Source organism: Mizuhopecten yessoensis, unplaced genomic scaffold (genome assembly GCF_002113885.1).
Source record: "Mizuhopecten yessoensis strain PY_sf001 unplaced genomic scaffold, ASM211388v2 scaffold10359, whole genome shotgun sequence".
Classification (NCBI taxonomy): Eukaryota; Metazoa; Mollusca; class Bivalvia; order Pectinida; family Pectinidae; genus Mizuhopecten; species Mizuhopecten yessoensis.
The window spans coordinates 626,661-648,728 of record NW_018408507.1 but is presented as its reverse complement, the minus strand read 5'-3'; the positions used below and the strand labels follow the sequence as shown (position 1 = coordinate 648,728).

The 22,068-nt window shown below is 37.5% G+C and overlaps 1 protein-coding gene across 2 annotated transcripts in view; it reads right to left on the bottom strand.

Annotated features, from left to right (window-relative positions):
* Positions 1 to 8,245: 8,245 nt before the first annotated feature.
* LOC110460341 (protein lunapark-B-like) overlaps positions 8,246 to 22,068 on the bottom strand; it is a 25,383-nt gene continuing 11,560 nt past the window's right edge. Inside the window, exons 7-10 of one of the 2 annotated variants that reach the window (XM_021513199.1) lie at positions 20,344 to 20,671; positions 12,112 to 12,285; positions 11,027 to 11,149; positions 8,246 to 9,740 (exon numbers count right to left, since the gene is read on the bottom strand). In XM_021513199.1, the coding sequence (XP_021368874.1) occupies positions 9,367 to 9,740; positions 11,027 to 11,149; positions 12,112 to 12,285; positions 20,344 to 20,671 (999 nt within the window). In that variant the 3' untranslated portion in view covers positions 8,246 to 9,366. The remainder of the gene's footprint in view (positions 9,741 to 11,026; positions 11,150 to 12,111; positions 12,286 to 20,343; positions 20,672 to 22,068) is intronic. The other variant, XM_021513201.1, reaches the window with a different exon arrangement.

Below are 22,068 nucleotides of genomic sequence, written 5' to 3'. Positions count from 1 at the left end.
TTCTGTTGAACATTTACGATGTTTGCAGCAGTGTTGTTGAACATTTACGATGTATGCAGCACAGTGCTGCTACACATTTACGATGTTTGCAGCACAGTTCTGTTGAACATTTACGGTGTTTGCAGCACAGTTCTGTTGAACATTTACGGTGTTTGCAGCACAGTTCTGTTGAACATTTACGATGTTAGCAGCAGTGTTGTTGAACATTTACGATGTATGCAGCACAGTGCTGTTGCACATTTAGGATGTATGCAGCACAGTTCTGCTGAACATTTACGATGAATGCAGCAAAGTTCTGTTGAACATTTACGATGTATGCAGCACAGTTCTGTTGAACATTTACGATGTATGCAGCAGTGCTGTTGAACATTTATGATGTATGCAGCACAGTTCTGTTGAACATTTACGATGTTTGCAGCATAGTGCTATTGCACATTTATGATGTTTGCAGCAGTGCTGTTGAACATTTACGATGTTTGCAGCAGTGCTATTGCACATTAATGATGTTGGCAGCACAGTGCTATTGCACATTTATGATGTTTGCAGCACATTTATGATGTTTGCAGCAGTGCTGTTGAACATTTACGATGTTTGCAGCAGTGCTATTGCACATTTATGATGTTTGCAGCAGTGTTATTGCACATTTACGATGTATGCAGCAGTGCTAATGCACATTTTTGATGTTTGCAGCAGTGCTGTTGAACATTTACGATGTTTGCAGGACAGTGCTATTGCACATTTACGATGTTTGCAGGACAGTGCTATTGCACATTTACAATGTTTGCAGCACAGTTCTGTTGAACATTTACGATGTTTGCAGCACAGTGCTGTTGAACATTTACGATGTATGCAGCACAGTGCTGTTGAACATTTACGAAGTTTTCAGCACAGTTATGTTCAAATGTATTCAAGACACACAGGATTGTAACAAATAACAACCATAAATCAAACCTTATTCTTCATTTTACCTTTTAATAACAATCTTGATCAAAACAAAAATATATGTGTATGTTTCACACAGTTAAAATATCCACAAGGTATACACCACGTTATCTCCATCTGTGTCACCGACGGCACACTAGTATCATGTCTCGGCGCCATCATGGATTTTCAACATTCAGTAAAGACATTTCACATTTAATGCAGTAAGAGACAATGCTGTAGATATGTAGATGACTATTTCCTAGTGTCAATCTAACTGAAACAAGCGTACCACTCCACTTAGATTATGTATCAACAATAACAAGGACTGATTGCCATGTTACTAACTTTACACATTAGGAAAGCGTTGTTACTGTAAAACCATTAAACTTCGTCTGGGTAAATTCTCATTGTTTAACAATATAAAGTGATCTGGTGGGGGAAAAGTTGGCTGTTTATTGGTTGGTCCAAATGAAAACATTTTAGTGCTGAATCTATGTGTGATTGAAATGCTGTTAGCATTGTGTACTGAACACATACCAACTTAAAACTTAGCCTATATAAGTCTTCAACAAATCGCTAAAGATGTCATAATATAGCCTGCACAATTTGCTAGGTTATTTTTATGTAAATACCTATTGTTTCCGCGATATCGGTAACGTAATTTACATGTGACCTTTGACCTCTGATCCCACGACCTTGAAAGCTGTCAGTAGTGTAGATTGCATTCATGCCTACAATATTTTAATGTATATGAATATACAAAATAACTTCCCTTTCCGAGATATTTAGCCATTTCAGTAATGTAATTCATTCCTGACCTTTGACCTTTCAAAACGCGGAAAGTTGAAACCTAACCAAAATATATATGTAAATGTTAAACATTATTGCTTCTAGTATTACTATACCAAATTTGGAAGGAATTGAATAAAAAGTTAAAAAGTTCTTGCATTTTATATACAATGTCATGGTCTAGAGAAGGTTAATGAACCAAGGGCCATAACTTCCTGAAAAGGGGAGATAACCCTATGAAAAGTACTTCGCACACATCTCCAAGCTGCAAGGATTGTTATCAGCAAATTTAATTGAAATCCATCCAGTAGTTTAGGAGGAGTACACGGTACTACATTGCATCCACAGACGGACGGACAACCTGATTCCAGTATACCCCCCCTAACTCCGTTGCGGAGGGTATAATTAGCATGCATAAGAAAGTGCTGAAATATGTATATCTACTGTATCAGCTTCTGACTAAACACACACATTGTGATAGTGAACAATCAGTGTCCTGTTGTTAGGCTGTCATGAATGTACCTAACATCTCATCTTTCAATTGATGGGTTACATTCAATGTAAACATTCTTTTTGCTTATATGTTGTTTTATGGGAAACATGTCATTCAAGTGTCCATATTAATTCCCTAAAAAATATCAGATGTCTGATAAAGTTAACGGTTTTGCAGTAGTTATGAATATTGACTTTATAGCATTATGACTTTCTTGTACAATTTTCATATGTATCACATAAATATCATTTAATTATACACACACCGAGCCGTAGTATTATAATCAACAACGCTCCTTCACTAACATTCCACTCTTATATTTTGTACACATACACACAACAGATAGAAATACAATTCAGGCTATATCAGTAGAGGATACCGTCTACTTGTCCAGTACTTGTAATATGTGGAATTGTTTTTGCTCCAGTATTGTGAAGGTGTAACAAAGGCCTTAATTAACACTTTTTATTTTCTAACAGTCAATATAGAACTCGCATTCATTAATACAAACAATGATAGAAACGCACATTCACCGACATTAACAGTTATAAAACTCAAATCATCTTTGACTAAAGGTTAATTAAGGTCACTTCTTTTACAAATTTTGTACGACTCCATGCTAGCAAACTACTGGCAATATATCAGGACTCTTTAGAATATCATAAATACAGTCTGAGTATTTTGACAAATCTGACCCCTCTGATCTTGAATAAAGGTAAAGGTCATTGTTTTTGCAATCTTTTTAGCAATTCATGCCAGGATTTACTGGAAAAATATCATGACTCTAGGATCTTTGGTTCATCTAAAGAAGATATTTGACAGTTAAAACTGTCAAATATTGAAAACTGGATTCCAAAGTGCACCCTCTTATAGTCAGAACTTGTTTTCCTTTATGATTTTGTACTACAGGTGCTACATACTAAGATCATCTGATTGACGGTCTGTTACAGGAACATTTTTTTCAATACTTCAAGTTTTACCATTTTTTGCCCATTTATGGCCCCAAGAAGTCCTTAAATCTGAAACAACATCACCTAGGGATCCTTCCTACCAAATTTGGCTGTAATTAGACCTGAATGAGTTCAAAGAAAGGTCTAACAGACAGACAAAAGATTGCAAATGAAATACAATGTATAAATAAATATTAGCACTTTTCATTGTGACTTGGAGCCTTTCATATAAATTAAAATGCAAAATCTCAATATTAGAAAGGAGACTGACATTGCTGAGCACTGTTTGACAGGATCCAATAGGAATCTGTTTACAATATTTAACGGTCTACACTCAACAAAAAGGTGGGAATTGGGAGAACATTTGGTAAACATTTTGTAACAAATCTGGGAAAAGCATTGTTAATATCATATTATCAAGTACACATTACTTGCCCAAGTGTACATAGCTCGGAATATTACATTCTGTATCATAAAACACAATATTTTGTGAAAAGCTTTTGTTACATAGATATTTAAATGATAAATAAGTGTAGCTATCACTGAAACATCATATAATGTATAGGCCAAGGTGTTTATCATATTCTAATATATGTAGATGTCACAAGCTGAATAACCTTGGAATGCTGTTAGAGAATATTTCAATATAAAGACTTCAGAAACGTATGAATACTGTTCGCAAATTTAAATTAAGATAATGAAAGAAATCAATTTAAAAAAAAAAAAAATCCCACTATTGACTTTGGGGAAGACTTCAAGTGTTTTACATTAACACAACATTGTGACACTGTATTGTAATTTTTTCATCAACAATATCTTTCAAAACATTATGCCTGATCGGTGATTGGTTGACTGTGGTGGGCTTAATTAATACTCTACCTATTTATATACAGCTGTGTGATGGGTGTCAACATGTGAGTCTCTGTTGAGACTAAAGATACATTTTTTAAGGAAAGACGACAAATTTTCTACCAAAACATTACTTCTTGAAGTATACCAAATAATATTCCACATCTTTTTCAAGATCAAGTAAAAAAAATAAACATGAATTCCTAAACAATTCAGAGTGTGACATAAGCTCATTATACCTGCATTGGAAAGGCTAGAATGTTGTACTTTTACCTAATGAATGCTGTTGGTAAACTTTCTTCACAAAATTCTCACACATTTTTCATTTCCATTACATCCTATATCAGTAAAAGTAGAGTGATCCGTGATCCCAAAGCTTAATGCTCAACTACAGCACAGATGCGAAATCTACGATACAAACCCACACCAGGTGTTTAACACACTTGTCAAAACTATCCCTTTTAGAGCAATTTGTACGGGGGTAACAACTTACTCCGTCTCGGTATGTATTAACTATTGTCATATGTTTACTTTTTGGTATGTTTTCAAAAATATTCTGCAAGTTTACATTTATATACATGTATAAAACTTACTGTTCTTAAATATGAAATTATTGATGAATAAAACATTCAAACACATAGGAATACAAGCACTGTTCGTTTCTATTGGGAACAAACATAACCAAAGGTAATTGATATGAATATTATCATGTAGAATGGATGTTTAAGCGTGTGGATTGATAATAAGCACATTGATGAACATTGCACAATTCAAAGATTTTACCCGCAGATTATAATGATAAATTTGTAAGACAAGACCACAAAGCTGTAATAGTACAGCGTTAACTTAATGCTCTACTTCATATCATGGGATCTTACTCCAAACATTTAAGATATTCATGTTGTCTAAGTCTGGCAGAATCAAAGACGACATAAACATTAGTGTGGATGAATCGTTGACTAGATTTTGGGTACCATTATATGCCCGGCACATATATCAGATGTAGACATAACACAACACCAAACCATTAATGATATACATGTACCAGCAGGGGTCGGCACTAACACTAGTCCGCTAGTACTAGACTAGTAGATTTCAGTGTGAAGACAGTTCACACTGAAATCTACTAGGCCAGGACTAGCGGACTAGTGTTAGTGTCGACCCCTGACTTCACACTGAAATCTACTAGGCCAGGACTAGCGGACTAGCGGTAGTGTCGACCCCTGACTTCACACTGAAATCTGCTAGTCCAGGACTAGCGGACTAGTGTTAGTGTCGACCCCTGACCAGGTAACCAAACTTACATATAGAATACTCCACACTACAGAAATATACCTGTACTCAACACACCAAACCAACACCGCCACACAACACAAAACTTATTTCTTTTTAAATGGGCCTTTTTTTCTTCCACTAAATGGTGTTTAAAGATTAAATTTCAAACAGTTTGATGCAATAAAACATTCCCAAATCATTACAATAACACCCAAACAATACAATAAATAAGTTCCATGTATACAATGCTTCCATGAAAAGATTTCTATTTCACACTGATACTTACACCTTAATAATCAATACATGCATGTAAATAATAAAATTGCACCATAAAGTTAAATAACTTCGAAATTTGGTAGAGAGTCCCATCACTTTCCCACTGTATACAGGCCATACGGTAGAAATAGTCAGCACAAGTTTGCAATATAACAATCATACATTGTAACAGTTATAAAACTGTCATACACTGTAACAGTTATAAAACTGTCATACATTGTAACAGTCATACACTGTAACAGTTATAAAACTGTCATACATTGTAACTGTCATACACTATAACAGTTATAAAACTGTCATACATTGTAACTGTCATACACTGTTAGTAACACAGTCATAATCTTACAGTTATACACTGTTATAGTCAGCAATATAAACAAGCAAATTCGTGGAATCTATATCCCCCGCTTGCAGGACATATTTTAGGTAAACATTATTGAGGTTAGGTTTAAACATGTGAGTATCGTGCTGTTGAGAAAAAATGTATAGCTTGAAATTTTGAAGAAAAAAAGCAGCCTTATACTTCATTAATTATCCGTAAATATGCACAAATCACATCGGTTGGCAAACTTAGAATGAGTCAGATGTGCATACGGAATTTGGTTGAAATATCTGCACAATATCTACAGCAATTATCACACGAAAACCAAAGAGTGCCCAAGATGGGTGGAAAGACAGAGGAACACAAACATTGTTATCAAGTTTGAAGGAATTTGGCTAATATTTGCTAGAGTTATTAAGCAGAAACTGCAGATAATGACGTATTTCGTTAATCAAGGGGCCATAACTCGGCCAAATGGAGTCCGATTAAAGTGGTCATCAAACTTGGCCAACCCCTTCAGGCATTTAACCCTGTGACCAAGTCTGAAGAAAATCGGTTAACATTTGTTGTAGTTATTGCATGGAAACGAAGCGTGACAGACAGACGGACAAACCCAAATGAATATCCCCCGTTTCGGTGAAAGCGGGGGATAATAATATAAAAGAGAACATACAGTCTCATAATCAAGGTGATGTAGGACAGTTTTTGCCTCTTTCCATGACCCTGATTTAATTGGTGCTGGACAAACACATCTTTACGATCACAGGTACCATGCTTACACCATTAAAACATTGAAACACTCCTATTAATATCAAATTGAATGTTAAACAGGTTGTTGGTGTAATGGTAATAGTACTGAATATTATTGGTGAAATGGTTATAGTAATGTACATTATTTGGTGTAATGGTAATATTACTGTACATATTGGTGTAATGGTTATAGTACTGTACATTATTTGGTGTAATGGTAATATTACTGTACATATTGGTGTAATGGTTATAGTACTGTACATGATTGGTGTACTGGTTATAGTAATGTACATTATTGGTGTAAGGGTTATAGTACTGTACATTATTGGTGTAATGGTTATAGTACTGTACAATATTGGTGTAATGGTTATAGTACTGTACATTATTGGGTAATGGTCATAGTACTGTATATTATTGGGTAATGGTTATAGTAATGTACATTATTTGGTGTAATGGTTATAGTACTGTACATTATTTGGTGTAATGGTAATATTACTGTACATATTGGTGTAATGGTTATAGTACTGTACATTATTGGTGTACTGGTTATAGTACTGTACATTATTGGTGTAATGGTTATAGTACTGTACATATTGGTGTAATGGTTAAAGTACTGTACATTATTGGTGTACTGGTTATAGTACTGTACATTATTGGTGTAATGGTTATAGAACTGTACATTATTGGTGTAATGGTTATAGTAATGTACATATTGGTGTAATGGTTAAAGTACTGTACATTATTGGTGTACTGGTTATAGTACTGTACATTATTGATGTAATGGTTATAGTACTGTACATTATTGGTGTACTGGTTATAGTACTGTACATTATTGGTGTAATGGTAATAGTACTGTACTTTCTTAGTGCAATGGTTATAGTACTGTACATTATTGGTGTAGTGGTTATAGTACTGTACATTATTGGTGTAATGGTAATAGTACTGTACTTTATTAGTGCAATGGTTATAGTACTGTACATTATTGGTGTAATGGTTATAGTACTGTACATTATTGGTGTAATGGTTATAGTACTGTACATTATTGGTGTAATGGTTATAGTACTGTATATTATTGGTGTAATGGTTATAGTACTGTATATTATTGGTGTAATGGTAAAAGTGCTGTAGATTATTGGTGTAATGGCAATATTACTGTACATTATTGGTGTAATGGTTATAGTACTGTACATTATTGGTGTAATGGTTATATTACTGTTCATTATTGGTGTAATGGTTATAGTACTGTACATTATTGGTGTAATGGTTATAGTACTGTACATTATTGGTGTAATGGTAATAGTACTGTACCTTATTGGTGTAATGGTTATAGTACTGTACATTATTTGGTGTAATGATTATAGTACTGTACATTATTGGTGTAATGGTAATAGTACTGTACATTATTGGGGTAATGGCAATATTACTGTACATTATTGTTGTAATGGTTATAGTTAGTACTGTACATTATAGGTGTAATGGTAATATTACTGTACATTATTGGTTTAATGGTAATAGTACTGGACCTTATTGGTGTAATGGCAATAGTACTGTACATTATTGTTGTAATGGTTATAGTTAGTACTGTACATTATTGGTGTAATGGTTATAGTACTGTACATTAATGGTGTAATGGTAATAGTACTGTACAATATAGTACTGTAGTAACGGAACCAGCGTGAAAAATCTAAGAAAGAACATAGTGATAAGACACCTTTATCCTGATCATGACTGCCTGGTGTCCTGCTGTTCTCCCTACTCAAAACAGAAGCAATGGTGCAGAACAAAGACCCAAAAAGTACCTGTATAACCAATGGTAACCTGTGCAAACAATGGTTTGTTTTTGTTTACGTCCTAATAACAGCTACGGTCATTTAAGGAAGCGCTAGGTTTTGGTGGTGGAGGAAAGAGAAAAAACCCTGATCTAAGGCCAGAACCTGGCGACTGCTCCGTGTAGGCCTCGAACCCATGGACAAGTGGTGGAGGGCTAGTGGTAGCAGAATGTCAGATGCCTTCACCACTTCGCCACCGTGGCCCCTCTGTGTAAGCAATGGTAACTTTTGAAACCAATGGGGACTGTGTAACCAATGGGAACCAGTGTAACCAACAGTAACCTGTGTAGCAAACGGTAATCTGTGTAACCAATGGGACCAGTGTAAACAATTTCTTTTCTTGCACGAGTTTCGTTTCATCCAGTTATCAGATTTTGATGACACATCAAATCACCATTTTCTTGTTATTGACTCGAAATTATATCCTGCTTTCTATTCTTTAATTATTTTCAGTTATGTTTGCTGGTGAGATAATATTATAATTTTTCTCACAGAGTTCACCTTCTTAACTGTACAGCACTGGGACTAGGTAACATGGCCAGTTTACAGAGTTCTGGATTTGGTCGATGTAGATAACATTTAGACAGGGCAGACTCTAGTTTGACAGTGTGTATTGAACGTTTAGCCTGTAAAGGGTATGGTAAAATATCCTACAAATATATCAGGCAGTAGAACGTGAAATAACTTGGTGCTGAATATTTGGATATTCCAAAATTAACAGTATGGGAGGGATGGGGGGCACTTTTTCAGAGGCCCCACCACCCAACAAGTATTAAAACAGACTAATATAGGGCATGGTAGGCAGATCTGGATTTAGCCCCACTGCCCACAATATGTTAATTACAGGTGCCCTCCACCTCCCCCATACACTCATTTAGCCCTCATTGAATGACTTAGTACATAACTATTTTACTCTGACGCTGCCTCTGCCTTTGGGATTTCATCAACTCTTGTTTCCTCAACTTTCTTAGTTTCCTCAACTTTCTCCCCATTCTCTGATTCTACTCCCACTTCTTCATCTAAAACATGCACTCCATTTACTTCCATATCTTCCTCAATGTTGTCTGTTGAACTGGTGAGACTTTCTAGTTCTTCACCTCCAACTTCTGTTTGACCCCTGGCCTCTGCCTGACCCCTGGCCTCTGCTACTCCTTCCTGAGAACTTGACTCTGTATTATGCTGACTGGTTGTGGCAATATCATCACCATTTACTTCCTCAGAGCTTTCTTCACTATCTTCTTCTTCACTTTCCTCTTCTTCTTCATCATCATGCTTTGAAAAATCTACAGAAGACAAATCCAATATCTATGAAATTAAGAGTTAAAGAATTGAGAATCACAAATGAAACGGACCTAAATTTCATGGCTGAATGGGTTATGTCCTAATGAAATGGTTATGTTTTACAAATTGTGTGTAAGTAACATTAGTGCTATCTTTTTAAACAAGTTTTCTGAATTTCAAAACATCTATAATCAATGCACATCCCCTTATCAGAAATACCTTATCTAAAGTCCAAATGTTTCCCTTCGTCAGTTTGAAATTCGACATCATACTTGACATCAATTTGATTCATCATTTAAAGGAGAATGGTTTCAAGACTGAACAAGACTCATCCTACGGTAAGCCTTGAAATACGAGGTTGGAAGGAGCAAAGCAAGTGTACCTTTTGAACCCAGTATAAAGTATAGGTAGATGTGGTCGTTTACCTGACCCCCAGTATAGAGTAAAGTTTACCTGACACCAGTATAGAGTATAGGTAGATGTGGTAGTTTACCTGACCCCAGTATAGAGTTAAGGTAGATGTGGTCGTTTACCTGACCCCAGTAAAGAGTATAGGTAGATGTGGTCGTTTACCTGACCCCAGTATAGAGTATAGGTAGATGTGGTAGTTTACCTGACCCCAGTATAGAGATAGGTAGATGTGGTCGTTTACCTGACCCCAGTATAGAGATAGGTATATGTGGTAGTTTACCTGACCCCAGCATAGAGTAAAGGTAGATGTGGTCGTTTACCTGACCCCAGTATAGAGAAAGGTAGATGTGGTAGTTTACCTGACCCCAGCATAGAGTAAAGGTAGATGTGGTCGTTTACCTGACCCCAGCATAGAGTAAAGGTAGATGTGGTTGTTTACCTGACCCCAGTATAGAGAAAGGAAGATGTGGTCGTTTACCTGACCCAAGTATAGAGTATAGGAAGATATGGTAGTTTAACTGACCCCAGTATAGAGTATATGTAGATGTGGTAGTTCACCTGACCCCAGTATAGAGTATAGGAAGATATGGTAGTTTACCTGACCCCAGTATAGAGTATAGGAAGATATGGTCGTTTACCTGACCCCAGTATAGAGTACAGGAAGATGTGGTAGTTTACCTGACCCCAGTATAGAGTATAGGTAGATGTGGTAGTTTACCTGACCACAGTATAGAGTATAGGAAGATGTGGTCGTTTACCTGACCCCAGTATAGAGTATAGGTAGATGTGGTCATTTACCTGACCACAGTATAGCTCTAGGTAGATGTGGTCGTTTACCTGACCCCAGTATAGAGTATAGGTAGATGTGGTTGTTTACCTGCTCCTGAAGGCTTTTGTAACGGTCGAACTCCAGTTGTTGCTGTCACAGTGTCTAGTTTTGGAGCATAAGGCTTCTGTTTCTTAGCTAGGTTCATCTGGTAGCAATAGCAACATCGAAAGCCTACAACAAAACAGGGGAGGGTACATATTACATTATAGGAAACTCAGTTTTACAGTGTCAGTGTGCATTCAGAGGTAACAGCAATGATACCAGGATTACCGGAAAATTACAACAATCACCATTTTGAGACAAAATATGGGAGAAAAGCAGTTAAGAATAGCAAAGGAAACAACAATGTTCAAAATAGATCATAGCATCATGTAGGTGCTGGTTATATAGAAAATAAACTGTCAGGTGAAGAAGTTGGTGACAAAACCACCTCAGCAAACCTCAGTTCTGACCTCCAAATTCTACATTGTGTAGAACTTCCATTTCCCAAAACTACAAATCTAGATTCTATTAATCCCTCTCGAGTATGTGAGAAAATTTAGCCTATACATATTTCTTTTGAAACAATGAAATCAATGCAAAGTTTTGAAAACTGACAAGCATGTTTTTCGAGTGTCTTGTCATGACTATTCCATATGTGTTGGATAAACTATTCCACCGATGAAATAGAATTGGCAGCAGGGCAGTATTTGTAGTAGATACTGCAAGTAACAAAATTACAATACCAAGGCTGCATTTGGTATAAAGTAATACTACCACATTTGATTCCCCATCATCTGGGAATGCTTCCAACAAAATAGGTTTAAGATCCATCGCATTGTTGCAGAGGAGATATGTTTTAGATATGGCTAAATTACCCATGTTTGGCCCCTCAGCTCCTCCAGTTATATGTTTTAGATATGGCTAAATTACCCCTGTTTGGCCCCTTAGCTCCTCCAGTTATATGTTTTGAATCTCCATCCCTTAAGGTGCTCCCAGTCAAATTTTGTAAATAAAATTCCGTTCAATGGTTCCTTGGAAGAAGATATTTGAAGGAATTGCTGACAGGCAGAGGGAGGTATAACAGACGAACGAGGTGAGATAAAACTGCTAACCTCCAAATGAAGTCTGGCAGACATTGATATACTACTCACTTAAATACTCAAACTCCTCCTTGAGAGCCATTCCGTTGTGACTGTGGCAGTATCGACAGATGAGAGCGAACCTGTTCTGAGGGCCATCTCCTACAAGGTACTCGAGTAGTCTATCTGTGGTGCTCCTCTCCCGAGGCAGAACAGGTCGGGGCAGAGGAGGCCCGGGGGTCCTGCCTAAAGTCATATATAGCATAAAGGTTAAAAGCTGAAAGCAATGTATAGGATCTTTCACTTAAATTCAAATTTCCCTTCAGTAAACTTTGTTCTTACCCTATGCGCTTCACCATTTTTCCAAATACAGTAATACCCCCTCCCCCTGCTCCTATATAAACCAGAACTGTAAACAAAAGGCTAACTAATACCCCTGCTCCCATATAAACCAGAACTGTAAACCAAAGGCTAACTAATACCCCTGCTCCTATATAAACCAGAACTGTAAACCAAAGGTTAACTAATACCCCCCTACCCCTGCTCCTATATAAACCAGAACTGTAAGCCAAAGGCTAACTAATACTCCCTCCCCCTGCTCCTATATAAACCAGAACTGTAAACAAAAGGCTAACTAATACCCCTGCTCCCATATAAACCAGAACTGTAAACCAAAGGCTAACTAATACCCCTTCTCCTATATAAACCAGAACTGTAAACCAAAGGCTAACTAATACCCCCCTTCCCCTGCTCCTATATAAACCAGAACTGTAAGCCAAAGGCTAACTAAGGTATAATGATTGCCCAGATGAACCAGTTATGCTGAAATTGTCCTTGTAGTTAAGGAAGAGTTGTCAGGACAAAGATTTTTATCAAAGGGCCATTACTCCTTAAAAGGGTTGAAATGAAAAAATACTACCCTGATGCACGACATCAGGGGGTTATATCCATATCTGTAAACTTTCTTGAAAACGGCCTAGTAGATTAGGAGAAGTTGTCAGGACAAGGATTTTTCAACAAAGGGCCATAACTCCATTATAAAGGGTTGGAAAAAAATACCTGGATGCACAACATCAGGTGGTAGTTATCAAACTTGAACACTTTTATTGAAATTGTCCCAGTAGTTTTGGAGAAGTTGTCCGGACAAGGATTTTTCAACATAGGGCCATAACTTTGTAAAAAAAGGTCAGAATGAGAAAATAATACCTGGATGCACAACTTCAGGTGATAGTAATCATGTCTGGAAACTTTGTTGAAACTGGTATTGTGTGCAAGATTTGAATTTACGATCAATTTGCACTATTATTTTTGGCATGTGCGGATTGGAAATATTTGTAACAGCTTTTATTATACACCCTTTTAACTCATTCACCCCTGAAATTTCATAATGAACTATTCCAGCCTTTGAATTGGAAGCGGTCAAATGCGGTTTCAGGGGTGAATGAGTTAAAGATATACCAGACATTAAAGACCTTTTCTTGTTTTTCCAATATTGCAAGCCTTACAAACTCTACACAAGAATGATTAATGATGAACCATGGATGAAAGACGATTTGAACTGCCTATCGTCTGATGATGTGCTGAAAATATCTGCTCAAATTAGAAGGTGTTTTTACAGTGACACTGTGTAGCAAGTGTTAAGCTCAGCCTCTTATTGGCGAAAGGGTGCAGTAGATATGTAGGACTTTGGGTAAATACACTGCGTTTCAGATTCTTTTAATGGAACAAGTTTTAAAAAAAAAAAGAGGAAAAATTGACAAACTTCACACAATAAATCAACATCAAAAACACATGCAAGTACAGAAATAAATACATTTATGCATCAGACTTACGACAAATTCAAGCCATCAGATTAGCAAAGTCCTGATAGCCGAGTCTCACAGAGTATACATAACAAATATAGGTTCAATGAGATGACGTCATGCTGCAACAACTTTGACATCATTTCAATCTATTTCGCTTGCTTTTATTATCCAAGTAATTTATTGCAATCTTATTCATATATACATATTATAGTCATATAATTTAATTTTGCCTATCTCCCCCATAATATTTTTTTTGGTATATATTGTATATACCTAAAAAGAAAAACAACTGATGACGGAACTACTTTTTACACTTCAGAATGCAAAATTATAACGCTGCTTTTTTTAGCGCTATTGTTTAGTTTACGTAAAAATTAAATAAATCTTTAACTGTGCATTTACAACATGTTTGTCTTCTTTTTTAAAATCAAATTATAAAGAATGCCCAAGATTTTGTTTTGGTATATACCGTATATACCGAAACAAAATCTTGGTCATTCCTTAAATAGTCTCCAGGAACATTCTGTAGCCTCAGGGTGGATATTTCTATCTTAAATATATACATACCCAAGTATGTTAGCAATATTTCTCTACACACTAACTTGGTTCATCTGGAAATTCCTTGCAACTGCATACATGAAATTATCAGAGAAATCATTATCTTTTAAAAATGATTTAAATATTTTAGTTGATCAGGAATCATTTCATCTTTTAAATCCTTATCAACTATTTACTGAAAAGCATTAATGGTCACCGAAATTGCAACAGGGATCTTCTAGTGATGGGGACACAGTACCTTCCTAGGGAAAGAGAGACTTTCCAGTGATTGGGACACAGTACTTTCCTAGGGACCAAGGGAACTTCTAGTGTTGGGGACACAGTACCTTCCTAGGGACCAAGGGAACTTCTAGTGATGGGGACACAGTACCTTCCTATGGACCAAGGGAACTTCTAGTGATGGGGACACAGTAGCTTACTAGGGACCAAGGGAAATTCTAGTGATGGGGACACAGTACCTTCATAGGGACCAAGGGAAATTCTAGTGATGGGGACACAGTACCTTTATAGGGACCAAGGGAACCTCTAGTGATGGGGACACAGTACCTTCCTAGGGACCAAGGGAACTTCTAGTGATGGGGACACAGTACCTTCCTATGGACCAAGGGAACTTCTAGTGTTGGGGACACAGTACCTTCCTAGGGACCAAGGGAAATTCTAGTGATGGGGACACAGTAGCTAACTAGGGACCAAGGGAAATTCTAGTGATGGGGACACAGTACCTTCATAGGGACCAAGGGAACTTCTAGTGATCGGGACACAGTACCTTCCTAGGGAACAAGGGAACTTCTAGTGATGGGGACACAGTACCTTCATAGGGAACAAGGGAACTTCTAGTGATGGGGACCCAGTACCTTCCTAGGGAACAAGGGAACTTCTAGTGATAGGGACACAGTACCTTCATAGGGACCAAGGGAACTTCTAATGATCGGGACACAGTACCTTCATAGGGAACAAGGGAACTTCTAGTGATGGGGACACAGTGCTTTCCTAGGGAACAAGGGAACTTCTAGTGATGGGGACACAGTACCTTCATAGGGACCAAGGGAACTTCTAATGATCGGGACACAGTACCTTCATAGGGAACAAGGGAACTTCTAGTGATGGGGACACAGTACCTTCCTAGGGACCAAGGGAACTTCCTGTGATGGGGACACGGTACCTTCCTAGGGAACGAGGGAACATCTAGTGATGGGGACACAGTACCTTCCTAGGGACCAAGGGAACTTCCTGTGATGGGGACACAGTACCTTCCTAGGGAACGAGGGAACTTCTAGTGATGGGGACACAGTACCTTCCTAGGGACCAAGGGAACTTCTAGTGATGGGGACACAGTGCCTTCATAGGGACCAAGGGAACTTCTAGTGATGGGGACACAGTACCTTCCTAGGGAACGAGGGAACTTCTAGTGATGGGGACACAGTAGCTTCCTAGGGACCAAGGGAACTTCTAGTGATGGGGACACAGTACCTTCATAGGGATTGAGGACATTTTCAGTGATGGGGACACAGTACCTTTCTAGGGATTGAGGACATTTTCAGTGATGGGGACACAGTACTTTCCTAGGGAACCAAGGGAACTTCTAGTGTTGGGGACACAGTATTTTCCTAGGGGTAGGGATTGAGGAAATTTTTAGTGATGGGGACACAGTACTTTCCTAGGGACCAAGCGAATTTCTAATGATGGGGACACAGTTTTCACTTTTTCATTGAACATATGTTTTATCATTATTCTATCAGTGATATCAAATATAAAATTAAGTTGAAATCTGTGAATATGAATTAGTAGTCATTTCAATATAAACACAATCAACCTGTCCTGTTAGGAACCCTAACCCTCTACCCACGAAAGGCAACAGTCCACATTTAAACAAAATATAACCTTCCTATTTCAGTGATTCTTAATAGTTAATTAAATTGGAATCTAGCAAACTATTCTTGAGTAGTAGTCATGAAGAGATTACAATATCAACTTCAAACTGACCTTTGACCCCGGTCAGATTGAAAACTTTACCTTGAAATATGTGCATGGTTAATTTACATAGCATACTGAGCTCTAGCCCTTAGGCTTTTTAGATGATTTTGTTCGCAGATGTTAACAGATTTGACCAATTGAATCAATATTAGGGTAATTAATTTAAACAACATTAAACGCATTGTCAACAAGAAGTGTCAATTAGATCGCAATTGTAATTGGGCCAACAAAATAAATTAACATGTATACTACAACCTACTGTTTATACCTGTTACTGTTTGATTGAATATCTTACACCATATTGCTTTAGTTCTACATTTCATTTTAAAAGTAGATTGTGTATATGGATACATGTACCTCACATTACATCCAGTGTATCGATCGTACCAGTACATTCAATAACTCTCAGTACACAACCATTAGAGTGTTGGTATACTAGGCTGCTTTTCGAGTGTTTACAAACATTTCTATGAGACGGAATTCTATGGGACAGAATAGCATGCAAGATTCCAAACTCTGCAATAAACTCACAGGGGTCACTAGGCAGGACACAGTACTAAGTTGCGGGCTCATCGTTGCTCATTTGAATTGCAAAATCAGTCCTCTTACATAACCTACATTTTGAAAATACTGCTATGTCTTACTGCTAGGAAGCGGCTCAAAGTTGGTGGAATTTCAGCCCCTGAACACTTGTTTACCTACACTTTTACACAGTGTACAAGAAGTTCACTTGAACAAAAAATTAATCTGATGTGATGCATGATTCGAAAATTTGGATTTATACTATGTATCACGTACAGAAGTCTTGGCATAAATATTGGGTCTGAAAAAATGTCTTAATCTGACTCGATAATGAGCTCAATCTATGGCCAATCAGAGGTGTGTTAGCTATTTCCTAACACTAAATTATCTAGTGGTTACCTGGCATCGATAATGAGCTCAATCTATGGCCAATCAGAGGTGTGTTAGCTATTTCCTAACACTAAATTATCTAGTGGTTACCTGGCATCGATAATGAGCTCAATCTATGGCCAATCAGAGGTGTGTTAGCTATTTCCTAACACTAAATTATCTAGTGGTTACCTGGCATCGATAATGAGCTCAATCTGTGGCCAATCAGAGGTGTGTTAGCTATTTCCTAACACTAAATAATCTAGTGGTTACCTGGCATCGATAATGAGCTCAATCTATGGCCAATCAGAGGTGTGTTAGCTATTTCCTAACACTAAATTATCTAGTGGTTACCTGGCATCGATAATGAGCTCAATCTATGGCCAATCAGAGGTGTGTTAGCTATTTCCTAACACTAAATTATCTAGTGGTTACCTGGCATCGATAATGAGCTCAATCTATGGCCAATCAGAGGTGTGTTAGCTATTTCCTAACACTAAATTATCTAGTGGTTACCTGGCATCGATAATGAGCTCAATCTGTGGCCAATCAGAGGTGTGTTAGCTATTTCCTAACACTAAATTATCTAGTGGTTACCTGGCATCGATAATGAGCTCAATCTGTGGCCAATCAGAGGTGTGTTAGCTATTTCCTAACACTAAATTATCTAGTGGTTACCTGGCATCGATAATGAGCTCAATCTGTGGCCAATCAGAGGTGTGTTAGCTATTTCCTAACACTAAATTATCTAGTGGTTACCTGGCATCGATAATGAGCTCAATCTGTGGCCAATCAGAGGTGTGTTAGCTATTTCCTAACACTAAATAATCTAGTGGTTACCTGGCATCGATAATGAGCTCAATCTGTGGCCAATCAGAGGTGTGTTAGCTATTTCCTAACACTAAATAATCTAGTGGTTACCTGGCATCGATAATGAGCTCAATCTGTGGCCAATCAGAGGTGTGTTAGCTATTTCCTAACACTAAATAATCTAGTGGTTACCTGGCATCGATAATGAGCTCAATCTGTGGCCAATCAGAGGTGTGTTAGCTATTTCCTAACACTAAATAATCTAGTGGTTACCTGGCATCGATAATGAGCTCAATCTGTGGCCAATCAGAGGTGTGTTAGCTATTTCCTAACACTAAATAATCTAGTGGTTACCTGGCATCGATAATGAGCTCAATCTGTGGCCAATCAGAGGTGTGTTAGCTATTTCCTAACACTAAATTATCTAGTGGTTACCTGGCATCGATAATGAGCTCAATCTGTGGCCAATCAGAGGTGTGTTAGCTATTTCCTAACACTAAATTATCTAGTGGTTACCTGGCATCGATAATGAGCTCAATCTATGGCCAATCAGAGGTGTGTTAGCTATTTCCTAACACTAAATTATCTAGTGGTTACCTGGCATCGATAATGAGCTCAATCTGTGGCCAATCAGAGGTGTGTTAGCTATTTCCTAACACTAAATTATCTAGTGGTTACCTGGCATCGATAATGAGCTCAATCTGTGGCCAATCAGAGGTGTGTTAGCTATTTCCTAACACTAAATTATCTAGTGGTTACCTGGCATCGATAATGAGCTCAATCTATGGCCAATCAGAGGTGTGTTAGCTATTTCCTAACACTAAATTATCTAGTGGTTACCTGGCATCGATAATGAGCTCAATCTATGGCCAATCAGAGGTGTGTTAGCTATTTCCTAACACTAAATTATCTAGTGGTTACCTGGCATCGATAATGAGCTCAATCTGTGGCCAATCAGAGGTGTGTTAGCTATTTCCTAACACTAAATTATCTAGTGGTTACCTGGCATCGATAATGAGCTCAATCTGTGGCCAATCAGAGGTGTGTTAGCTATTTCCTAACACTAAATTATCTAGTGGTTACCTGGCATCGATAATGAGCTCAATCTGTGGCCAATCAGAGGTGTGTTAGCTATTTCCTAACACTAAATTATCTAGTGGTTACCTGGCATCGATAATGAGCTCAATCTGTGGCCAATCAGAGGTGTGTTAGCTATTTCCTAACACTAAATAATCTAGTGGTTACCTGGCATCGATAATGAGCTCAATCTGTGGCCAATCAGAGGTGTGTTAGCTATTTCCTAACACTAAATAATCTAGTGGTTACCTGGCATCGATAATGAGCTCAATCTGTGGCCAATCAGAGGTGTGTTAGCTATTTCCTAACACTAAATAATCTAGTGGTTACCTGGCATCGATAATGAGCTCAATCTGTGGCCAATCAGAGGTGTGTTAGCTATTTCCTAACACTAAATAATCTAGTGGTTACCTGGCATCGATAATGAGCTCAATCTATGGCCAATCAGAGGTGTGTTAGCTATTTCCTAACACTAAATTATCTAGTGGTTACCTGGCATCGATAATCAGCTCAATCTGTGGCCAATCAGAGGTGTGTTAGCTATTTTCTAACACTAAATTATCTAGTGGTTACCTGGCATCGTGTAGTCGTGTGTAGAACTAGGCCAAACTATAAATAATTAACACATTTTCTTCAATGGCCTGAAATATTTGACGTATTGAGATATCATATTTAACTAGCAGTAAGAATGTTTGATAATTAAAGGGAGTGAGCTGCTGGACATCTTGTAATCTTGTCAAAATTTAACCAAACATGCAGTGACATGCAACAATACCACACTTAGAATGGGAGGTAGCCCTAGGTTAGTTGACGTTTGAACTTCAAAGTAGTTCCTGGTAAAAAGGCGCTATCTGTAATTAAATAGGACCAAAAGCCTAACTCTTACAATGGTGGAGAAATTATTTTTTTTCCCTCTCAGAAACTACATGTATATTCATTTCCAACTTTTTGAATAGACAAATTGGTGTTTTTTTGTTTCTCTCTGAAATACATTCAATATTCTACACATTTTGTTGCCACCAATTTTGGATCTTGAAATGAAATACAGGGCATGAGCAGACCCTATGGAGATCAAATAACCTTATTGTACAAATTTACCTGTTTAGCCTTTCACCTGGATAATGTTTTAATTTACTTTTCTCTAAACTAAGTAAATATTTTAATAAAACAATAAGGCAGGTGTACACACCATTGTGCATAGGTGTCATAAGCATGCGTGGACGCAAGCCACCCTGTCGGGACATCTGTGGTGTACGAATACTTGTGCACTCTGCACTAGGTCTGTTTGCACCTAGAGTCATGCCTGGTCGCTGACCAGGTGTTACACCGGGCCGCATTCCTGGGGTCATGCCTAGCTGTGAACCTGGTCTAATACCTGGAGTGGCACTCTGTATAGGTGTGTAAGGAGCAGGAAGTCTCTGTGGCCCCTGGGGAGATACCCTCGCCCCTGATGCATTACCTCTGTGACGTAACGTAGACCCTGGAGGGGACACTGTGGGCGTGGCTGGAACAGGAGGCTGTCAACAAGTAGACATATGATTAGGTGTTGTACACAGGTTCTTATATAGGAATAGCACCAGAACACAGTACACCAACAAGTAGACATATGATTAGGTGTTGTACGCAGGTTCTTATATAGGAATAGCACCAGAATACAGTACACCAACAAGTAGACATATGATTAGGTGTTGTATGCAGGTTCTTATATAGGAATAGCACCAGAACACAGTACACCAACACCAGAACACAGTACACCAACACCAGAACACAGTACACCAACAAGTAGACATATGATTAGGTGTTGTACGCAGGTTCTTATATAGGAATAGCACCAGAATGAAGTACACAAGCATAGGCATATACTTTCACTTTCTCTTAAATTGATTTGTTGCATAAGCAATTATGTTATATGGCCATTTTCATAATAAAGTGATATAAAAATAACCACATCTGTTATTTGACTGAAGTGTGAATTTACTAAGGATGAATAGTTGAACAAGGAATTCTTACTAACGTGTCATACATAGAGAATCTTACACGAGTGTCCATGTCATATTGAATTTATTAAACTAGCTCAATAGTTTGATATGGCACAAGCCTTCAGGCGACTGTCATATCAATTTATTAAACGAGTTTAATCAATTCAATATGACATGAACATGAACGCAAGATTCTATTTATCACATAACAATCAAAGTTTGTAAAAAAAACTTAAAACACAATTTTGTGTTATCAGCTGACTCTATATACATCAAAACCAAAGTACTCCGATCATAATATTGTCGTTCCGCGCATGGACAAAGCAGTGCCAGCGTATTTTTAAAAAAGAGGCCCAATGGGCCTGCATTGCTCACCTGGTATAAAACTCACACTTGTAACCTTAAAAGTGATCTAAAATAAAGCTACAGGAAAAATATCAGTATTTATGATTAAAATTCATTCAAAAGACCCTGTTGTTGTTTTTTTAACATTTCACCCCTGTGATTAAAAGTCGAACAAAGTCATTATGTTGAACACATTGTATAGCCTTTCATCTCAGGATGCAACTTGCAAAGTATAAACATCTTGGGACCCGTCGTTATTCAGAAGAGGTTGTTTAAAGATTTAAAAAGAAATTGACCCCTATAACCTTGAATATAAGTCAAAGTCATTCACTTTAACAAACAAAGTATTCCTCGATCCAAGCATATACTACTGACTAAATATCAACATCCTGAGCCTTTTGGTTATTCAGAACAAGTTGTTGAAATATTTTGAACATATTTGCTCCTTGTGACCTTGAATATGATTCAAGGTCATACATTTATACAAACTTGGTAGCCCTTGATCCTAGTATGCTACTGACCAAATATCATCACCCTGAGCATTTTGGTTATTCAGAAGAAGTTGTTTAAAGTTTTTAACATATTTGACC